This window comes from Excalfactoria chinensis, chromosome 4 (genome assembly GCF_039878825.1).
Source record: "Excalfactoria chinensis isolate bCotChi1 chromosome 4, bCotChi1.hap2, whole genome shotgun sequence".
NCBI classification, from domain to species: Eukaryota; Metazoa; Chordata; class Aves; order Galliformes; family Phasianidae; genus Excalfactoria; species Excalfactoria chinensis.
In genome coordinates this window covers 70,054,710-70,077,662 of record NC_092828.1, presented here as the reverse complement: position 1 = coordinate 70,077,662, position 22,953 = coordinate 70,054,710, and the positions used below count along the sequence as shown (strand labels likewise).

The following is a 22,953-nucleotide window of genomic DNA, read 5'->3' as shown; positions in this document are numbered from 1 at the left end:
TACTTTCCTTTTGCGAGCATCTCTGCAGCAATGCCTTCCTCAATAGCATTTCAGCTTGGCTGCAACCTAATCAGATAGAGCAGCTCAGTACTGAGTTTCCCCAAAGCCTGTAGAAATGGGGCATACCCTAAGGGAACGCTAAGGGTTCCTGATAAGAGCCAAAACTTCCTCTGTCACCAACTTCAGGAATGCTTAAAACCACTGAGTGTCCTGCAGAAATATCTGTCTGTGTTCAGCCATCAAGTTGATGTGTATATTGTACACTGGATTCCAATAAATTCACTTTCAGCGTCTTTAAAGCTATCATTGCAGGGGAGAAAGAACATTTTATCAGAACACACCACTAGAAGTCTTCCTTTTCAAAATATTCCCTCCAAATTGACAGAAATAACTAGCATGCCACTGAACAGTCTTTCCTTCAGGAGCCAGGAAGACCTTTCACTTTAAAGCCAAAAAGCTTTCTGGCATGCCACTTCCACCATCTCTACTCTGCCCACTCCTTCTAGGGATCCTCCATCCTTCCCTGCTCCAGATCTGAGCCCACTCTGAGCAGCCTTGCTGGTCCAGCAGCTGAGAGAGAAAAAACCACTCCTGTCTGCCTTTCCCCCTTCCCCACCAGCAGCACTGAAGCTGCCTGGTCTGCCTGAGAAGAGCTGCTCCAAGTGACATTTTACAAAGCAGGTGGCACATCCTGCACCAAGGGCAGGGGAGGAAAGAAAGGAGAACCAGCTATCCCCTGCAGGACTGCACAGACCTCCCACATGAGGGAAGCCTCAAAGAACATGCCCTAGCACCTTGGCAAAGGTAGAGCGGCAGGAGATAGGGGCAGCTGAAGGAATGTGCTGACACTTGGGCTTTGGGAAAGTCTGGGCAATGCTGTCCCTGCTCAGGAAATTCTGTTGCTTTTGTGGAAGGCTCAGCTGACATCACCAATTGCTATGGGTATTTCAGATGCACAAGCTCTTCTTGCTCTATGTATGCTGTTTGCAATTCTGCAGAGCCCAAAACACAAGAAAAAAGGCAAATGGAGGGAATTAAAACTGATCCCCCATCTGACTTCACAATGGTATTCTTAACTCTATGTTTCTGCTCCCAGGTCTTCCAAATTCAACTACGTTCAAGGCATCCTCCATCATGCTGACACCTGACATGAGGGTCTACAAAGAAAACAGACTTGGATTCTCTGGAGCAAAGGCAGCCTGCACAGCAGTGCTGATTTATGTGTGCTGCAAGTCCCTGCTCTTAGCTGATGGTTGCAGGGATGTTGTCAGTGTATTCATGCCACAAAAGCTAAAATCAAACAAAGAAAAAAGATATCGACAAAGTAAACCTGACTTTTCTGGCTGTGAGTCTCCAACTTATCATGAGCTCCGTATCTGTTGGATGGTTCTGCTCCTATGCACTCCCAAAGGCAGACGCTGAATGTTGTGCAGTAAATCCAGTGTAGGGTTACTGCCCCACACAAAGTTTTGCCCGAGCTTTAGAGATCCTACAAAAGGTTATAGCAGGGAGAAACAAGCCCCCTCTATCCTGCAGAGAAATATAGTCAGGTCCATGGAACTCACTGACTTGATCCTATTTCTTACTGAATTGGGCCATTCCCCAAAAGTGCTAGAAGCCTGCAGGAGCCCTGAGGCTGGAGGGACCTTGGGAGCATAGAACCTCCTCACCTGGAGGTTCTGCCACAGGAACTCAAACATGGCACACTGAAGCTGTAGGCTAGTAAGGCACTTTACTCTCCATGCTCTGTGGATTCAGCTTTTCGGTATAGTCCTCTGATGGTTAATTGGTTCTGCTGTGGTTTTAGGAAGTTTTATATAATACTTATTCTCTTTACAGCTCTACCTGCAAAGTAATTCAAAAGATTCTCTGTTCAGACCACTTCGCTAAACCGGCTGACTCCATAATACAAATTCAAAGCAATTCCAGGTCAAACCTTTAATCAAAGAGACCTCTCTAAGCTTCTTCTCACCCTTATTAAAGAGATTTACAAAACCGTGAAGGAGGTTGGAGTGTTAATGACGTGCCATTTTAAAAGGCTCCATTAAAATTTGGGTATTTTTATCTTCTAGAAAAAGCATTTGCAGATTGTAACTCCAAGGAGACAATTATAAGAGCATTCTGAGAGTCTTTTCACTTGATCTATAAGGAGGAGGAATGGTACAGCCGAGTACAGGAAAGAAAATACACTGCCTAAGCCTTTTTCTTGAATAGGATCCTAACTAGCCGTGCTGCAGCTGCAGTGAAGTGTCTCATGCTCCCTTGATTTATTACCGTAAGGGCCACATCATCTGCCAAAGTGCGCTTGTAAGAAATTAAATGCTTTCCAAAGGAAACATTAGAATAAGACTGATTTTAGATTTGCATTTTTACCCTGATTAGTGTCTGTGGAGTTCCTTTGAAAACTTTTGTATCAAACACAAACACAAAATTATTGCCAAATGCAATTTGAATTTGGGAAGGCTTCAGGAAGGAAGCCCAGTTCCACTCGGAGAGAAAGGAAGAGGCTGTTTACAGCAGTGGGAATGCAGAAGAGTACTGAAAGAGAAAGGAAGTGGCAGTCTTCCAACATGCTGTGCCTTGGACCAAAGTGCTTTCTGTCTAACATGATGAGTTGCTCTCAGGCATGAGTTATTCCGCTAACCTCTTAGCTTGACCTTGGACACTAAGCTTCACGTCAAATGTAAGTAACAAATTAGGGGCTTGATCCTGTACTCCAACTTCCCTTTGGTTCAAACCAAGGAGGGGGAATGGTAGTAGAACCCGTGTTAATATTGGTGTGGTGGTACTCCTGATGGACTTCCAGACAGAAAACTCCTACAATTAGTCTAGCTACTGCCAACACAATTTGGGATCACAGTAGATGAAAAGGCAATACGTAACATCTTATAGTCCAAACAGACTGGCTACCTGAAACAGTGGGTATTCTCTCATGAACACACGGAATTTTAATATGACTAACAAGCCAAACAAGCCCCTTTTTCAGTATCAACTTGAGTCACATTGCATGAAATCCTAAAATATTTGCAGTATGAAGGATGGACATCTTGTTAGCCTGGAGAGGCAGCTTGATTTTCAGATGTGACAGGAAGCTACTGCTGTCAAATTACCAACATCCCAACAGCACAGCATCATGTGGCATGATTCCTAACTTTAGTTTTCCAGGATATGAATCCTAAAGCACAACCAGCTGCTGTTAGATAATGGAAACAAAGCAGCTGTGGCAGTTATTGCCACCCAGCAAAGATCTGCCTAGATCTCTTGAGTTTATGTGGTCTTCTGAGGGGATGCATAAAGTCCCAGGGAATAGTGAGATAAAAGTACATCTGGAGGTACGCGACTGATCATGAAAAGTGAATTGAATCGAGTCTCCCTACTTTTACCTGGATTCTTCCCAGAAAAGACTCATGGAGATTCTACAAGGGATTATCCCTGGTTTGACTTTGCAATAATGTTTAGAACAAACAGCTCCTTGCTATACAACTTCACCATCGCCATCCCCTCTCAAGGAGCCTGGGCTACACCCCAGTCCATTTGCTCCAGAACCAACCTGCAAAAGGGCAACCCACTAGCAGATCAGTCTCCTACCTGCCCCCTTTTTTCATCCCGTAGTCAAAACAAGCACTTCACCTAAACTACAGCATATTTCTTCAGCAGACAAGATCCTGTCATGATAAAGCTAATCAGATTTTGGATATCAGGATCTGACCATTGAAAATCCTTCCAGGTAGATGGCACTCTTCCCTTCCCACACATTGCTTCTACAATCCCATTGCAGCTGCCATGTTCCTAAGCCTTTTGCTCATACAGTGAACCCAGATGATGGATGAGAAAGCAGTGACAACGTTTCTGTTTGATGAGTGTTCAAGACATGCTGTTGATGGTATATTGTAACTGCTTAGGGTTAATAACTGAAATTGATTCAGTGCTAAGTATCCTCTAACTTTGTTCCAATTGGGAAAAATCATGTTCAGCTACAAGATGATGGTATCATTAAAATTCTATTTCAGAGAAATACTGTCAAATGATAATTTTGCTCTTCATATTAAGAGAGGATTAATAATTGAATCCAAAGACCTAGTTATATATTTTGGTAGATTTGTTTCCTAATAGGAAGAATGACTTAAACAGAAACCCATTAAATTTTTTAGTATTCCCATGCTAGTTTGATTCTAAGCTTTTCCATTAAGTAGCAAAGTCTTAATGGCATTAAACCACTTAAACAGCAAAAACAGCGTATAATTATCACTTTGAATTCGGTCTTTTAGAGTGCGAATAGATACTGTACATCACTGACAATTCACACTCCCAAACACATTCTTCTGTTCCTTCACAGCCCCTTGTACCGATAATTAGCCCAAACATCCATCATTTGTTCACAAAGATTTACTCAGAATAACAGGATAACAAAATTAAGCCTAAATGAAAGAAGGCATAACAAACAGCAACTGCATGATCCTTACCTTAAGGTAGATGCTTAGAGATGAGTGCAAAAAGAGGTCATGGTCATGCATAATCCAGGACGCCAACAAGTGAAACTACGCTTGTCCTCGCAGGGAGCTGCTCCATCCCTCGGATCATTTTTGTGGCCCTCCTCTGGAGTCGCTCCAACAGCTCCATGTCTCTCCTGTGCTGAGCACTCCCCATCTGGATGCAGGGGAAGGTCTCCTCCCTTGCCTTGCTGTCTGTGCTGCTTTGGATGCACCCAGGATCTGGTTGGCTTTCTGGGCTGTGAGGGCACAGTGTTGGCTCATGTCCAGCAGCCATCTTTTCTTGGCAGGGCCGCGCTCAATCCTTCCTTCCCCAGACTATCTTGACAGTGGGGGTTGCCACAACCCAGGTGCCAGAGCTTGCATTTGCATTTGTTGAACCTCATGAGATTCTCCTGGGTCCAGTGCTCATCCCATCTGTGTCCCTCTGGATGGCATCCTGTCCCTTGGGTGGCTGACCACACAACACAGCTTGATGTCATCAACAAACTTGCTGAGTGGACTCCACCCCACTGTCAATGTCACTGATGAAGATAATAAAGAGTATCCCCAGCACTCACCGCTGGGGGACGCTACTCATCACTGACCACCAACCTTTGCACTGTGAATTCAGAAGTGTGACATCCCATCTGTCCCTGCTGCCTTGATCCTGGCCAACCCTGCCACAAAGGACTGCTGGGAGTTCAGGGGTGGCACAGCCCCTTGTTCCATCAACACCACATCCACCAGCATTGCAAGGGACAGGAGCAGCACCGGATTGGGGACTGCGATCCCCCGGGTGCATTTCCACCCATGCCCTAAGGAGCAGAGCAGTACCTTTGCATTTGTACATGAGACAGGTGCCCATCAAGCCAACAAAAGGCAGAGCTCAGCAGCACTGTGGCTTGGTTGCTGACAGCAATGGCTCCACTGAGGGCTCTGGCATAGCAGCTGCAGCAGCATGAGGCTGTGTGAGCCAGCAGGCCAATATCAGGCTGGAACGTACAAAGTGAATGGAAAGGACCCAGACAGCAAGCTATGGCTGGCCAAATTGAGAATCCATGTAACAACAACAGTGTCATCACCTGTTAGAAAGGGAAAGAGGCTGAAATCTGATGAGTGATTTCAGTGCAGCAGCTTCACCCCCTCTGTTCTCTCCCCTTTTGCCTGTAGTGCACATTACTCCCTGCTCACTCATGCATGCCATTAGCACTGTTCCCATCCTTGCTTCACCAGAAGACACAAAGCTTCTACATCTGATGGCAGTCCCAGGGCAGCAGCACCCTCAGGCTGCTCTGCACAGGCCCCCAGGAACAGGAGTATAACATTTTTGGCACATCTCTCCACTAAACCACACAAGTAACTTCAGTTTGCTGCAAACAGAGGTACACATTCATTTGGCCTCTGCACACAAAGCTCCAGAGTCTTCCGCTTCAATATCAGCACAGCAAAGCAAACGTCTGTTTGGAGGTCTGGCTATTTCAGAGCCTGACTGCCCCTGTCAAAAGAAAATGGTGTCAATGTTTAGCTCAAGAAAGCATCTCATGGAAGCTATCATCATATTAGACCCCCCAGAAGCTCTGCTATCTCTACCCTTTCTCTTCCTTCTCCTCCCTTAATATAACATCAATAGAACCTCCCAGATCTTTCCATCTAGTAACAATAACTATTTCCTATTTGTCAATAAATGCTACACCAGGAGCATTTCTGCAGTCCCAGGCTGCAGGTAACCAAACAGAGGCAAGGCCTCAGATGTTCACAGGGACCACAGCTCCTGGGAGCCAAGACACCACCCATGTCTGTGAGTCACACCAAGGCAGTGCCCAACAAGCCAGCTTCCCACCAGGTCTTGTCTGTGAGTCATGGGACTGTCTGTCACTGCTGCTCATGAAGGTTTTTACCTACACAGTCTGAAAGCTTCTGCTGAACCCACAGTTTTCAAATGCTGGGGGCTCAGACTGGCAAAAGCAAACTCCTTAAAGATGTGGCATGTCGGTTTAATTTCAGCAGAATTGCTGCAGCAAGCAGGATGTTAGCATCCACTTGATTGACTTAGCACAGACAGTAAATAAGATGTATTTTTCCATTCAACTATGCCTAATAGAAACAAGAAACTATATGGCAGTTCAAAATTAGTTAAGTTCCTTTCAAGTATTTTGCTACTTTTATATCTTCCTGTGCTTGAGGGCATCATTTAAATAACAGCTATTTCAATGTCAAGACTTTCCTTGACAGTGTTCACGGAGAAAAGAGGAAAGTGATTTAAAACCATTGTTTAACATGGTTAATCAAATTTAAAGATTCCAAGGCTAAAAGAGCTCATTATGCATTATCTCCTATATAATGTGGCCATAAGATGTCATCCAGTAATTCTGGTATTCTGTACAAAATCTAGAGAGAACAGTTTTTCAGAGGTAAATACCCAGGACATTAAATTAGTATTAAAATAAGATAAATCTCCTGTTTAAAGCTCTCATCCTTTGCCCAGAGCCCAGTCCCATGGCAAGGACATGGTGCCACACACGGCTGCGCACACGTGCAGAAGACGCAAATAGCCTGTAGAGTCTTTTGATGTTGGGACCAGTGCTCTTTGACATGGATGCTCTTTGGCATTAATGACAACAACAGTGGGATTGAGTGCACCCTCAGCAGTTTGCAGATGACACGAAGCTGTGTGGTGTGACCAGCACACCTAAGAGACAGGATGCCATCCAGAGAGAGCCAGACAGGCTGAGCAGTAGGCCCAGGAGAATCTCATGAGGTTCAAGAAAGTTGAGTGTGAGGCCTGGCATCTGGGTCATGGCAACCTACACTATCAATACAAGCTGGGGGGTGGTAGGATGGAGTACAGCCTTGCTGAAAAGGACCTGGGGATACTGGTGGATGGGTATGAGCCAGCACTGTGCCCTTGCAGCCTAGAAAGCCAACAACATCCTGGGTGCATCCAAAGCAGTGCAGCTAGCAGGGCAAGGGAAGGGATCTGCCCCTCTGCTCCGCACTGTGAGACATCACCTGGAGAACTGCATCCAGATGGAGAGTGCTCAGCACAGGAGGGACACGGAGCTGTTGGAGTGCATCCAGGGGAAGGCCACAAAAATGATCCGAGGGATGGAACACCTCCCTGCAAAGACAGGCTCAGAGCTGGGGTGTGCAGCATGGAGAAGGGTGCTGTGGCCTTTCAGTATCTAGAAGGGCTGTAAGATGGAAGGGGACAGACTCTTAAGCAGGGTCTGTTGTTACAGAAGGGGAAATGGCTTCAAGCTTAAAGAGTGTAGATTAAGGTTGGATATAACAAAAACATATTTTGCAGTAAGTGCAGTGAGCCACTGGCACAGGTTTTTTAGGTCATGCTGGATGGGGTCCTCAGAACCTGATCAAGCTGTAAGTCTGCTGTTTATTGCAGGGGAGTTGGACTAGATGACCAATACATGTCAGATAAGCAAACCTCCTTCTGAGTACCTAATGCTCTGTGATGAGGTTCTCTACAGACAGGTAAGGAAAGCAGTGTGGAGAGGTGGCATTCACTTGGGACAGTTAAACCCCAGAACACCTACTTTTCTAGCTTAACTGTGCTTGGATTTAACATAGTTGTGACTCAGTGTGGTAAGATGAGCTTCTAATTTCTCAAGTTTTCTATTCACCTCATCACCACACAGCTTCAACTCCATTTCCACCAACCCAAGAGGTGCCTGCTGTGTTTGACTGCGTCCAGTTCTTGGGCTCTCCAAGTCTCACATCCCATGCCGCTCCGATTACATCCAGATCTATTAAAGTTCTCTATTAATTTACTCAATAGGTATGTTTGCTTACCTCTACCACCCACTGTAATGCATGATTTTGCTGTGAAACACACTCTGAGATGCACACTTGAAGCAGTGCACAAAACAGAGCAGTGTATCATGGACAAAATAAACCCCCCAGGAGACCTAGGGAGTAACCTCCAGACCTACCCAATACTGGAGAGGAAAACCTTAACTCTACAATGCAGCTGGCTTTCTCCAGCTTCCACAAGACAGGCACGACTTTCCATTTATCACAAGAATGAATGCATAAAATCTCAGTTTTCTCCCCCTTTCCAATAAGGATTTTGGTGTAGACCAACCAGGAAACCCCTCCCATCACCCAAGCAACCAGTAGCTCAGTCTCTTTTTTTCTTCACTCCAGTCTCACTGATTGCCTTCAGGCTTGAGACTCGGCGGGTGAAGCCTGGCAATGCCAGCTGCAAGAGCACGCTTGCAGACCAGCCCATCATCCCTTCCCATCCTACACCTCCTCCAGCACCTATTGAGGTAATCAGGGCAGTGCTGCAGCCCATTGCTATTTATCAGTTCCCTCTGACTGCTTGCCTCTTGATTTACATCCCCTACAAGGTTTAAACACTCATTTGAAGGAAGAGATGTTTTTGACACACAGGAAGTGCCAAGTTAGGGTTTCTCTTTGGTGTCTAAACAACCTTAATTAACCAAAGTAATGCCCACGTAGTTTTCTGTTTGATATTCAGCTCTTCCTGCTGAATTTCTAGGAGGCTTCATTAATCCGTCAACCAACTTCATAAATGTATTCCCTTTGAATACAAGGACATAGGTAAGATCTGAGGACAAACAGCTGCAGGGATAGAATCTTCTGCTAAACACTATATCCCCTTATCTAGCAAAAGGGGAAAAATAAATAAATAAATAGAAATCATAGTATTTTAAGCAAACACCAATAGCTGAAACGTGAGAGGAAAGAAAGAAAAACAAAATGCGGTGCATCACTAAGTGCAACTTGCTATCCGCAACTGTGTTCTCAATTGCCAGCACTGTTGTCACCAATGAGGAGCTGCGAGACCAGAACCAAAGCCAGGCTGCAGTTCTACGTGCACACACGCTGCGTTCATAAAACACTCAGAGGTGAGGCTTTGTATTCAGCTGCTTTTGCTTCTATTCCTTTGACTTTCCACATCTGTTTCATAGTAGTACCCAAAATAATCTTTTTATTTTGCAGGAAAGGATCAAGGGCAGCAACAGTACTTCAGCTTCCAGCACAGCTTGCATTTGGTGCACCTTTCATGGGGTCTGCTTCATTTTTCCAACAGCTCAGACATCACGAAGGCCAGAGATCAATTACCTTTGAACACCTCACTGAACAAAGCTTGGCAAGTGAAGGGGCAAATTGTATCACTAGCAAAATGAGAGCACGTGCCAATCATGTAACGTTCTTTACTGGCTACAGCCTATTCAGTGAATGTCTGTACCCATTATAAGACAACATCACTTCTGTTTGTTCCCTCTGGTGCCAGAACCTAGAGAGTGCATTACAGCTCCTAAGTACTACAGAGGAATGCTTGCCTGCAAAACGTGCACCAGCCTTAAGAACCTGAAAGCACTCTCCAAAGCATTCAGGTGGAAGGAAAAAAAAGCAGGTTGCTAAGCATTCTCTGTGAAAATAAAACAACTAGAGCCAGAACATAAATAAATCAATCAAACTGAGATTAAAACATGGGAATCTAATGTTTAAAGAGCTCTCTTTGCTCATTCCTACCAAGATCTTAGTAGCTTCACTGTCTGCTAAGAAAAGTTGTAGTTACTCCTTGCTTTATCTAGAATAAGGTAATCAAGCAAATATACTAATCTGTTTTTACTTCTTGAGCAACTCCTCTCCCATTCCCACATTCAGTCTTGCTATAGACACAAAGTGTGACACCTACTAATTACTTCACTGGACTTGAATGTTACAGCCTCTAGGCAAAGTATCTCTACTTGTATGGAAATTCAGGTATTTAAACAAAGCTCAAGGGCTCCATGTAAGTACCAGTACTGTTCCTCACATTTGTCAGCATTATGGCATAAGGTATAAAACTAAACTTTGTTTTTTTCTAGACCATCTGCATTGACAGTGGTCATATTTTCATAGAGTCATAAATGGAGTGGGTTGCAAGGGATATAAAGACCACCTAATTCCAACTGCTGGGGGCAGGGTTGCCAACAGGTTGCCAAGGGCCCCATCCAATATCCTTGAACACTCCCTTAAAAATGGGAGTGATATTTCTCGTTCTCCAGACACCAGGGACTTTGCCTGACAGCCACACCAGCCAGTTCCTTCAGGACCCTGATCCGTGTCATCAGGCCCCATAGACTACTACATGCTGTTCCATGAGGCAGTCTTTAACTTTCTGCTCATACAGAAGGAGGGACTCTTCTCCCCAACCCTGCCCAAATAAAACTGACATTTACAAACAATAACTAACGTCTGGGTGTGAGGCACCGTCATCTTGTGAGCTTTCAAAAGTCTCCACAAGGTGGGCTCAGAGATCTTCCACTACACACTTCTGACGTTTAAGGCACACGTTGCCTTCTTCACTCCAATGCACACACAGGGTTACGCTCGGGGAGTCCCCTCTGATTTCTGCCAGCCCCAGAACAGCTGTATGGCTGGCTAATACAAAATGCTAATACAAAATGAGTCGTTGTAAATCCCAGGCCCTATTAAATCTCTCTCCACAACCACGTTCTCCTAAACTACATCTGTCAAGGACACAAAGTGGGGAAAGGACCAATGCTTTGAAAACAAGTGTCTGAGTGCCCTGGGAAAGCAGTGGGTTTCAGACTGCAAGAAGCTGAAAGGCAGCACAGGAGGCTCATGCAGCTACTATGCCTCCTCCATGCTCTGCCTTCAGGCTGTAGCACCTATGTTTTGGAACCCCTGCGAGTGACTCTCAGGCATCTCAAAGCCATTTTACCTCAATAATCTGAGAAAATGGCATTAATCAGTTCAAAGACATCATCTCTGTGTTTAGCAGAGCTTTGCTCCCAGTGCTCTATGGTTTACATTTAGCAGCACCTTGCCTGAAACACACTGTATTTCACACAAACAAAAGGAAAGGAGAAAAACACATATTGGCGTTAAATTTCTGTCACAATTTTAGGCAATAGCTGATGCTTCTGATAAGCTTTAGGACTCAGCTGTTTAAAAGCCCACACACCACAAAGCTCCAGAGATAAATATATTCATGAGCTGTGGGAGAATACTGCCGGGTAATCAAACAGCTCGTGTATTTCTGCATCATCTCTTGAGCTTTCGGGGCTATATTTTTCTGCCTGCAGCAGCACTGGGCTGCCCAGCCAGCAGATAATGCCAACCTACAGATAATGCCAACCTGCAGATAATGCCCACCCTTCAGATGACATGCTTGCTTCCATCATCCTTGGCTGAGCCAGTGCAGGCAGGCAAGATGTACCTGAGTGACCCTCAGGAGGTGACTGTGATTATTAGGTGTTTCTCTTTGAGTACCAAGAGCTGTATAAGGGGGTTCCTCTTCCTCATTCTCACCTTGCTATCAGACACAGCAGCGACCAGCAGGCTCCTCAAAAGACAGCTGTGGCATTACTTCTTTCTCCAGGTAGATACACGTTCATTTCCCGTGCTCCCATTCCAGGAGCAGCTCTACTCCCCACTGTGAAGGAGGCCCTGCTGGCCAAGCACCTGCCCACATCGGTTGGCACTGATACTCCCTGCCTCAGATCACATCTCTTACATGAGACTAGCTGTGGGTGCAGGACAGGACCTCCCCTGGCACACAGCAATCTGCAGGTGGCAACACGGGGAGCTGAGATAAGTTTCTTTAATCACGAGCTTACAGTCCCCAAATCCAGTCAGAAACGACACCCTCGTGCCCAACACGAGCCCGCCGGCCACCTCCCGGGTACAGCTGTAGGAGAGCAGCGGGTTTCTGCAACACCGGGACAAAACATCGCGGCACATCTCGCCTTCGCTTTAATGAGGCCCTCCCGAACCGAACGGCGCGTGCGGCACCACTGCGGGGTGCTGCGAAACGGCGACGCCGCCCAGCGACCGCCGCGAGGGGAGCCGGGGGCAACCGGGAGCGGAAGATCCGCGCGGCATTTCCGCCGGGAACCGGAACAGGAGGCGGAAGGGGCGGGACGCGGCGGGTGCCGGTGTCCTGGCGCCGGTGAGTGGCGGCGGAGTCGGGCCTGGCGCGGTTACCGACGGCGCGGGGGAAAACGGGAGCGGGCACGGCCGCGGCGGCTGGGGGCAGCGGGGGCCGCGGGGCTCGGCCCGAGACGGCAGCTCGGTGGGGGCCGCGGATGAGAGCAGAGAGTGCGGAAGGCACCTGCCCGCGGAAGGGCTGCCCGGTGCCCGCCGCCACGCTTACACACGGAAACGGTGGGGAGCGCTTGTCCTAAAGTCCCTAAAGTGCGTCTCTTTTCCAGGAACGATGCTCTCCGAAAGCAGCTCTTTCATGAAGGGCGTGCTGCTGGGAGGAGTATTCTGCGTAGTGGTCACGCTCCTCGGACACGTTAAGATCGGCCACGGGACCAGAGCGCATCGTCACGAGCACCATCACATTCAGGCTCCGAACAAAGAAGAAGTGTTAAATCTTTCGGAAGATGAACGACTGGAGCTCAGCCAGAGCATCCGCGTTTACTGCATCGTCCTCGTCAAACCCAAAGACATCGGTCACTGGGCTGCAGTGAAAGACACCTGGAGCAAGCACTGCGACAAGGCAGACTTCTACAGCTCTGAGAACGTTAAAGTGTTCAACGCCGTGGTCCTCAACACCAACGATATGTGGACAATGATGAGAAAAGCTTACAAGATAACCTATGAACGTTATAAAGATGAATTCAACTGGTTCTTCCTTGCCTATCCAACAACGTTTGCTATTATTGAAAATCTCAAGTATTTCTTACTGAAGAAAGACCCTGCGCAGCCTTTTTATATAGGCCATACTATGAAATCTGGTGACCTAGAGTACGTAGATGGGGAGGGAGGAATTGTTTTGAGCATTGAATCGTTAAGACGACTCTCACACGTCTTTGAAGACTCTGACAAATGTCCAGAGCAAGGCGGTATGATCTGGAAGCTTTCTGAGGACAAACAACTAGCAGTGTGCCTGAAGTATACCGGAGTGATTGCTGAGAACGCAGAGGACTCCGAAGGAAAGGATGTTTTTAACACCAAATCGGTCAACGCTCTCATTAAAGAGGCAATGGCTAGTCGGCCTGAGCAGGTGGTGGACGGCTGCTGCTCAGATATGGCCATCACTTTCAACGGACTGTCTCCCAACCACATGCACGTGATGATGTACGGCGTTTACAGGCTGCGGCCCTACGGCCACACTTACAGCGATGCTCTCGTCTTCTCACCCCCTGCGGGTTCAGACAATGACTGATGTCTTTCAGGGAGGAGATGGGACCAAGGAGGCAGCTGTTCTCATGACACGCATTTGTACAGACACTCGATTTTCTTATCCAATCGTACTCGTGTACTTTTTTTGCACAAGGATTTGGTAAAGCTCTTAATTTTAAAAGCGGAAGGAGAACTTTCTAAGTCTTTTATACAAGAACGATTCTGGCTTTTTGACAGTGCTAGAACGGACGATAAAGAAGTTGTTTGGGATAAAAGGAAATGAAGTTTATGGGGGGGGGAGGGAGGGAGGTTGTATATCTAAGTATTTATTAATGAAAAGTCAAAAGAACTTTAGTCTGCTATAAATCTATTTTTGCAAGATTTTGATTCTCTCAATTCTTCCAGACACTTCCGGAATGTCTTTATATCTTTTTAAGACGTACCAATAAAACTGACTACAGATTCAGTCTGAAAGACCCAATTTTCATGTGATTTCCTTTACGCTGAAGTATAGAGCAGCTTGAATTACACTGGTTAGGCAGTCCATAGGGTGCACCTGTTGCTTTATGTACAATCTCCTAACTCAGAAACAAGCTAGCAGGAAGTAACTGACAGAAGAAATCTATTGAGAAGTCAATGCAGAATAATATGAAGTGACCTTTAGACCGCCTTTCTTAATCTCCCAAAGAATGAGATAACTACATTTGAATATTAGCGTTACATAAATATCGGTACGGTCAGGTAGCCTGTTAGCACAGGAGTAATTGCTCATTTAGAGTTGTTAAATAAGAACATTAGAACAAAAGTTCTATTTGTCTTCAGTGTTAGAGGTGCTAATAGTGTTTACACGGAAGCTGGTTAGTTGTGAACACAAGTATAAAGTACAGCTCTATTTACAGACATTTCTGAACACCAAAGTGCAGATAGATCAACATGCTTCCACACTCAGCCTTTCTTTGTTCACAATGCCAAACACATTCAGTGCACAAAAAAAAACCAGTACAGAACTCTCCTACACTTTATGTGCGTTTGAAATCTCAAGCTTCACACGTCACCTTGCCTCATTCTTTTCCTCCACCAGTTACAGTTAAGTGGTAATAAACAGCACTTTGGTGTGTTTACTCCATTTAGAATCCACTTACCCAACCTAGACATTGCAAAGGCTTAAAGTGGTACTGCCTTGGACTTCATTGCTACTACATTACCTATACAAGAGCTTAGAAGACACAAGGTTAGTCTGTTGAAGAAAGCTGTGCTATCTGCAATATTACAGCCTAGCTTTAGCTGCAAAGGGGGAGGAAGGGTTGTGAAACAGCTAAACCAGAGCTGATAAGTAGCTACAGTATTCTGTTCTGAGCACCATCTCTTATTCAGAATGGCACCAAGGCAGATAGCACAGCTGTTTCAGAAAAGACTTAGGGACAAAATAGAAGAAAAAAAGCCACAGGACTATCTTGTTTTATACACAAAGGAACCACTGAGGCACAAACTGATTCCCCACAGCACTAATAAATTATGGCAGAGTCTTTAAAATGTGTAATAATGTCCACTACTATTCTGAAGGCCTGAGGTTTGACCCAACTTCTGTCTGCAGTGTAGCGGTATAGGATACGAAAATTACAGTGATAATTACATGTATATTTTCAGATACACCTTGTCCTTTTCAAAAGCAGTCGTGCAAATAATTTTGCGGAAGTAATTTAAGAGTAGCACTTATTAATACTTATATCTCTTGGGTTGTAATTTGACTTCAGAATTAGACTGAGAACACCTCTGTCATTATCTGCTGTAAAGGTCACAAAATAAAACATGCAGGGCACTACACAAAAATCGAGCCCTACCATTAGTAAAATACAAGTGTTAGAAAAGAGGCTTAAGATATTAATAAATACTTCCAGAGACAGAGTTACGAACAGTAAACCTTAATGTTTTCTTAGTTTATTCAATAATTCCATGGCACAGCCTGTTTTTCATAGACACAGCTTTGAGTATGCAATCACTGAACAAAGTGGTGGATTACTAAAACAGTGCTCTCTATACACTGGTGCAGGTGTACCTGTGTAACAGCCTCCAGAAGCTGACATCCCTTTTGAAGTCACACTTGGCTCTAGAGCTATGTTTTGCTATCGTGCTTTTGTTGAACAGTGATTTTGTTTCTGCTCCTATAGTAAGGCGCAAACAGGGAATAGCACATCAGGCACCAACTGGCACGTACTCCATTTGGAGCGTGACCACCACTGCAGTAAATGCCACAGTAGGGAGAGCAGTATCAGTATCGGTAGGTAGAAATTTGAGCTTATATATATTCTTAAGTTATGAACTAAGATAGAAGACTTTATAGTCCACATACGACTTTATGTTCTTAAATCCTATTGATAAACGCTTCTTGAAGTATTCCTGAAGTAAAATACTAAAGTTAATGCTGTTAATAAGTTAAAAAAAAAAACAAAAACGAAAACATTTCTCCACATTCAATAAGGAGATAAGCTAGTGAGATGTTAAATCAGAAGCAAGAAATTCTGAAGTGTTATGAAGGTTTGAGAAACGGTACTAACGATGTTTCATGTACATTTTACATTACTGTTTTAGAGGAGCATAAAAATGTAAACATTCCTTGGCTTTTTCCTCCTTTTCATTTGAAATTCTACTCACAGTCTGTGCAGGATTTTTCCCACCAGATTCCTTCAGTGACTGAAGATTGGGGTTTAAGACAAACCATTTAAAAACTGTAGTAAAAAGAAATCTAGAAAACTATCGTAGCCTATCAGTACTTTTGCATTCACTTGTTTTATTTAGCATTGCCACAGAACAAAATAATTTGTACATTCAGTCACATTAAAAACGAGGAATTACAAAGCAGTCCACATTTAACCTAAGTGCATTCCCTTGGAGTAACACAGTTCCTTTTGTTTCACTTGTATGTCTTCATATGCCAAAGACCATCATTTAAATAATGGATATTTTCAATACCAATCCCTTTGTTGACCTTCTCACTGTTGAAGAACAAAAGCACAAAAGTATTAGGTTAATGTTGGAGCAGTACAAAACACCACATTGAAAGTACACTGTGCTTGCAAATGACTCGTCTAATTGCAGGATGGGATAACAGAAAACACGTCAGGAATACAGAATTTGACCTCATGGTTCCTACTGTGTTGCAGAATCAAATGCAGGTGAGCTGCTTTGCTTCTAGCTGCAAGACACCCACCTATTAATAAAGGACTACAAATGCTAAAGTAACATGACAAGGACTTGCAGCATTTTACATATGGACTTTTCCTATGTAATAGGAGTCAAGTGAGCTCTTAAAAATGGTGGTTTTGTACAATCACACTGGATTTGTGCTCATCTTTCTTTCCAGTTAGTGAATTCCATGGAAAAAAAAGATCTATTTCTATCACAATGAACAAGACAAAACTCATCATCCTAGGGCAGAAAAGTTTAAATCCCCTGGGAATCAAGAAGGAAAATACCTGTGTTAATTCCATTAACGCATCGAGTATCACAATACAAAGTGATCTAAATACTACTGTTTCTCAATTTTCTGTTTTAGATGGTACCACAGAAAACAGCACGCACAGAGCACTGTCATTTCCCTTTCCAGTTCATGTTACTTCCCACGGGAATACAATAGTCAAGTGAATTTGAAGTAAGGATTAGGAACGCCCAGGCTTTCAATGACCACGGCAAATCTCTGAAGATGTAGGATGGGACAAATGGAGTTATATATTCTTTCTCTTAACCTTTTCTTTGAATCTATCAAAGTCACCGCAAATAATTCAGGGAAATAATTATTCATTGACTACAGCAGGTCCAAAACCTGTCCATTGGAACATATACCCAGCTTTCCCCTGTGCTTTCATTACTGCTTATAACCACACAGTGATGTGGTACAGAGAAAGATAATCCAAATGAGAATTATCCCCGTAAGAAAGAGTAATTTGTTTCCATCAGAACCAGCTTTGTCACCCACAGTACAGCTAGGTGGGGCTGGAACCAAAGCAGCCCAGACCTACTAGGGCTGCTTTGTAAAATGGCTGCAAGATCAACACACTGCAAGATATCATAGGACTTAAGATGACCAAAAAGAAAGTCTCATCTCCTAATTCTGGATTATCAGAATGCTAAGAATAATCAACATTCTTTTCAGTTGTATGCCTCCATTTCATCCGGCATTTACCCCCAACCAGATCTCTACATCTCACGAGAAGCTTAGCTAGCAAGGATTTTAGACAGGAATGCTGCATGTGGGTCCAAGGCAAAAACTAAAAAGACCAACTGGTCATCCAAATACCAGTAGGACTTCAGCCTCTGCTGCCCTTACATGAAAATAAATAACATTTCAGCCTGTTCAGATCCAAATTACAACTTCCACCCAGCACAGGCAGTAAATGCTCAGAGGTATTTCTTTGTTCGGCAGAATCTCTGAGGAAGTATTATCAGAGCGTAAGAAATATTGACATTCAGAGACACCACCAAAGTTGTTTGTCTTCTATATCTATATTCACATAAAGTAACTATTTTGACTCCATTTGGTGAATAAATAACTAGGAAAGACACTCCTTGCCTCCTTTCTCCCAGCTTAATGTTAACTAAAAAAGCTTAAATAAACGCTATACATAAAAGAAACACATTGCAACAGTGATTCAATAACTTTGACAGTAGAGCTTAAATTGCAAACTAAAGAAGAAATTATGGCATGGGACAAGTTATATTTCATTTTTTACAACACTTACATGTCATCGGCTGACATCTTCATGACTCCCACACATAATGCATGTTGTTTTCCTTCTGCCATTATTGCCTCAAAATTACCGCTAAGGAAAACAGGTTGGTTTGTTTGGTTGCTTTTTTTTTTTAATGTTATTTCCAAAAAGTAAAAGCAGTAACAAGTAACTTGAGGAAATCACTTCACAAAATAGCATCAAACTTCCTAGCAGAACTTTTGTCTCTCCAGTAATTGCAGAGCACTAGCTCTTGAAGGTAGGCAAAATGAACAGCTGAATCAGCGCACAGACTGTGAAGCACATATTTATGAACTTCAAATAGCAATTGCAAAACAATCTCCCAACACAATTCTTCATATGTTCCTTCACATCTAACACTGATGCTGCAGCTACACATGGCACCATTTTACATCACACTGTACAGAAGAACTGAGACATATCTGAAGGAATGAGATATGAGAAGAAATGAGACATCCTTCTCCAAGCTCAGAAGCATGTAATACTAAGTGTGCATCTTCTCCAATCGCATCTGAATAGCAACAACAGCCGTAGAGGCTGGCACTGATACTGAATGTGCTCACAGCTCCTTTCTCAGTAATGCATTCATTCCCTAAGAAATGAACTGTGCTCTTCTATAACTGAAGGAGATAATTGTTTAAAGGAAGCAGGGCAAAAAATTATGTTGTACCTCACCTCTGTCAGCAACCCTGCCTAACACCAGAGCAGCTTCTACTGCCCATTACATTAACAGAAGAGCCTCCCATCTAACCAAGCACAGCAGGAATAGTTAATTCTGGGGGGCTTTGAAACACCACAACAGGAAAAAAAAGAATTAAGAACAATATGAATCTTTCCAAATAACATTCAGAGCTTTGCAAATCTTTTCAGATTACTAGTTATTCCATGAAATAATATTCAACACCAAAGTAATTAAGTTCGTAACCAGCTGAGAACATACACATACAAATTCAACTCAGCAAGAAGTAATTCATAATTAAAGAAGGATACAACAACAGTATCAACGGCAGCAGGGTAAAGTTTTGCTCCAGGAGACGTCAGGCCAGGACACATTATATTAGCTCCACTTAGTACAAATTTAATGGCTCCTTTATCAACCTGCTGATGTGGTAGAATAAATGGATCTAAGAGGGGAAAGATACAGCATTACAATTAATACATTAAGATAACAATATGAATAATTCATTACCATACCGGGGCAATTAGATGTATAACGTGCTGCATGGGCAAGAAGGTTTAGAAATGATTAGCAGCACTCATGCTGGGCAACAATGTCCTGAAAAAAACACGGGTACTGTTTTTCCTGATTAAATCTTTGTTCTGAGAGCCAAAGGCTGGGAATCTCAGAACTAAACACTAGGCCAGTCCTTCCTGCATGTGCACACAGCCCTTATAAAAGCGATAAAAACTGTAACAAGCTTCACCAAACAAAACAATCACTGAAGTGCCTACATCCTAAGGGATGTTAAATCCCTCAAAAGGAAACAAACAAACAAAAACCCCATAACCATACATACAGTTTCTTCCACTACAAATAAACGCTTCAGAAATAATGGGACAAAATAGGCAAAGGCAGACAAAATTCACGAATGTCAGTCCTCAAAGGCACCGTCCAAGTTTGTGCAACATCAACTATTTCAAACATGGTTTTTGAATACAGATCAACGTTTTATGGACAGCCAAAGCCATCCAAAGCAGTAACAGAATGGAGGAGAACAGCAAAAGTAGAGATAAAGTAATGCAAAAGATTATATTTTAAGAAGTAAAAACTACACAATATAAGTTCTAGGAGACGAGCATCCATTGCATCATTGAACACCTGGTTAAAGACTACTTTTGCAGTAAGAACCTACAAGTGTTTAAATGCAGCAAAAATGGTTCAAAGAAAGGCTTGAAACGACAAACATAGGATAACAAGATTAACAACAAGAAATATAGATTCTGAGAGAAAAATCACTCCACACGAAGTCCACCAAGAATTCTGCAATGTAATACCTAAAAATTAAAGGTCAGATTACTAAACATAGAGAATTACATTTATTTTGGAGAAAACAAGCCACCTAGAAGCAGTAATGCAAATACAGCCAGAAATATGATACATCTTTAAGATCTATAACATGTATGAGGCGCTATATAAATATCAAAAGGTATTTTTAACTGTTTTACAGAGGTCTTCTTGATTGACACACTCACCCCTCTGCTCCCACAACCACCATCCTCAGAGAACTTACATTTGTGAAGTAACCTTAACGTCGGGTAAAAAATCCCTTCTCTTTGTCTGAAGAACAGCAATTCTCCATTCACAGTGAGGATTTCTATATGTTCATGACTGCAGAATAAAATAAATGTAACCTTAACAATGACTTAGCTCTTTCGTAAGTTAAAGGCTTCACATATTCTGATCTATGTTGGCAATTGAGGATAATTAAGGTAGTCAATTATCAGGAACGTATAAAACTAAAAATACCAGATGCTTTCTTCTTCAGTATTGGCCTCATGCACTATTCCCTCTCCTGTTCTGCAGACAGACAGGCAGCTGGTCACAAAAGCCAGCAAAAAATATCCTATCCTCTAATAAAATAAAACAAATAAAAATAAAATAATTTTTAAAAAGTAAACCAAACAATAGATGGAAACCCAGAATCAGTAATAGTAGTTTAGAAAATAATAATAATAAATAAAAGCACGCCTGGAAGCTATCTATACAAGTTTGATCTTCTGAAGCCATAAAGCTGAATGCTTCCCTTCAACAACAAGCTAATCCCAAGAGTCACTGTACAGGTCAGATGTTTACCACCAGGCATTCCCATTTTCCTCCAGCACCCTACAAGCGTGCTTTCAACAGCATGATAAGCACACACAATATTTCTGGCTGGTTATAACAAGCACTTCTATCTACAAGAATGGATACATGCTTTTTAAAGCCCCTAGGCTGTTCCTCTATAGAAAGTAAAAATATACATGAAGTAACCCAAGCATGTTGGAAACAGAGGTTAAACAAAAAGAAACTTACCATCTTACTATTTTGACAGGGTCTTTCTTTGGCATAATTTGGTTTAGCCATGGTTCAATAACAGGAAATTGGTCTATCAGCTGGTTCTTAATACCTTTAATAACTGAAGTCTTCAGCTGGATACAGTTTGATACGTTCTCCTTTTCATCAAATCTGCCAAGCGAAAAACATTTCAGAAACACAGACTTTGCTGCCCAAACGATGTGGCATTTACAGAGCGTCCTTAAACAAGTATACACTGGTTAGAAAAAGTTAACAACATAATGTGCCCAACTTTGATGTACCGCATTACAAGAGCCGTGACGCCGGCCCTGGGCGGGGACAGGCAGGGTTACCCCCAACAGCTGCAGCCAGCCCGAACACTGACCGCACCAAAGGGGCTCCTAGCGCCTTTCACTGCCTCGTGGGGCAGCTTTCGCTGACAGCAGAACCGCTTACAGCCCGGCCAGGCGCGTTTACACAGCCCCCCGCCTGCGCTGTGCATCATCCCAAAGTTTCGACAACGGAACGCCCCAAATCGCTTCTTTTCCTTTCCTCAGGCATCAACGAGCTGGAAGGCAGAGCGCAGGATGAAGGCTGAGGACGCACGCAAGACGGTCGGGGTGAGCGGGGCAGGCCCCTCCCGCAGCGCCCCGGCCCTACCGCTGCGGCAGATGGAGCGCCGCGCCCGGCCGAGCGCACTCACAGGGCCCATACCGGCCTCCTACGGCCGGCCCCACCCTGCCCCGCTCTGCCCCACTCACTTTTTGAACATCCTGGGGCGGTGGGGGCCGGGAGAGCGAGAGCCTGGGCCGGGCGTGGACCGGCGGGCGCGGGGCGGGCTGCCGGGCCTCCGCGCTCCTCACACGAGGTCCCGGCCCTCCCACTCCGCGCCAGCCGGAAACGCCGCGCGCTTTACGGCCTGTCGCGCCGCTCCATGACAACGGAACGCGCGCAGTCACCGCGCCGGGCTGGACTGCAACTCCCAGCAGGCCGCGCTGCGTCTCTGCGCATGCGCACGGACGGCAACATGGGCTGTGGCTGTCGTGCTGCGCAGGGCCGGGTGTTGTGCCTCAGCGCGGCCGCGGAAGGACCGTGCCCATCAAAGGGCGGTGTGTCGGTGTTCCGTGCTGCGGTGTGCCGGTGTTCCGTGCTGCGGGCAGGCGGTGCCCTTCAGGAGCTGAACACACTGCCAGCCGGTGTGATCTTCCTAGAAGCTCCTTGTCTATATCAAATCAATCGTGATACAATAACAACTCATTAAAACGTGACGCTTACAAATGACAGCAGCCGTGCAAAGTACAATGAAGCTTTCACACGCGGCATAGTTTATTTAAGCGCTAAAACACAGTCAGTTCAGGATTAAAGCACGGTACAATACTCAGGCACGTAACCGACAAACATTTAGACCTCCCCTCCCGCGTTTCAATGGGAAAACGGCACAGCCGCCGCGGCAGTCCCCACACAGCACAGCCCGGTCCCCACCCAGCGCCACCAGCGCTCACACCCTGCGGGGCCGTTCAGTCCCCGCCGCGCCCCCCGCACGGACACGGCCGGCATCGCCCGGCCCAGCGCCCGCCCCGCGCCTGCGCACAACCCGGCGCGCGGACCGGCC

General features: G+C 44.6%; 2 protein-coding genes across 2 annotated transcripts; one reads left to right on the top strand and one right to left on the bottom strand.

Annotated features, from left to right (window-relative positions):
* Window positions 1-12,293: 12,293 nt before the first annotated feature.
* Window positions 12,294-14,063, top strand: C1GALT1C1 (C1GALT1 specific chaperone 1). The gene is made up of 2 exons (XM_072335653.1): window positions 12,294-12,420; window positions 12,683-14,063. The coding sequence occupies exon 2, from the start codon at window positions 12,688-12,690 to the stop codon at window positions 13,642-13,644; it is 957 nt and encodes a 318-aa protein (XP_072191754.1). The 5' UTR covers window positions 12,294-12,420; window positions 12,683-12,687; the 3' UTR covers window positions 13,645-14,063.
* Window positions 14,064-16,369: 2,306 nt separating this feature from the next.
* MCTS1 (MCTS1 re-initiation and release factor) lies at window positions 16,370-22,242 on the bottom strand. The gene is made up of 6 exons (XM_072336473.1): window positions 22,103-22,242; window positions 21,360-21,512; window positions 20,578-20,675; window positions 19,337-19,470; window positions 18,338-18,405; window positions 16,370-16,594 (listed from the first exon to the last, which is right to left on the bottom strand). Exons 1-6 carry the CDS (start codon window positions 22,111-22,113, stop codon window positions 16,513-16,515), a joined length of 546 nt encoding a protein of 181 aa, XP_072192574.1. The 5' UTR covers window positions 22,114-22,242; the 3' UTR covers window positions 16,370-16,512.
* Window positions 22,243-22,953: the final 711 nt, after the last annotated feature.

Bases quoted from the DNA above. Each gene is read 5' to 3' on its own strand.
- MCTS1 (XM_072336473.1), bottom strand. The intron at 19,471-20,577 runs GTAAGTTCTCTG...TTCCCCTCTTAG, and splicing joins GTTAAGGTTACTTCACAAAT to ATCCATTTATTCTACCACAT. The intron at 16,595-18,337 runs GTAAGTGTTGTA...GTTCTTCAACAG, and splicing joins AAGATGTCAGCCGATGACAT to TGAGAAGGTCAACAAAGGGA.
- C1GALT1C1 (XM_072335653.1), top strand. From the start codon at position 12,688: ATGCTCTCCGAAAGCAGCTCTTTCATGAAGGGCGTGCTGCTGGGAGGA.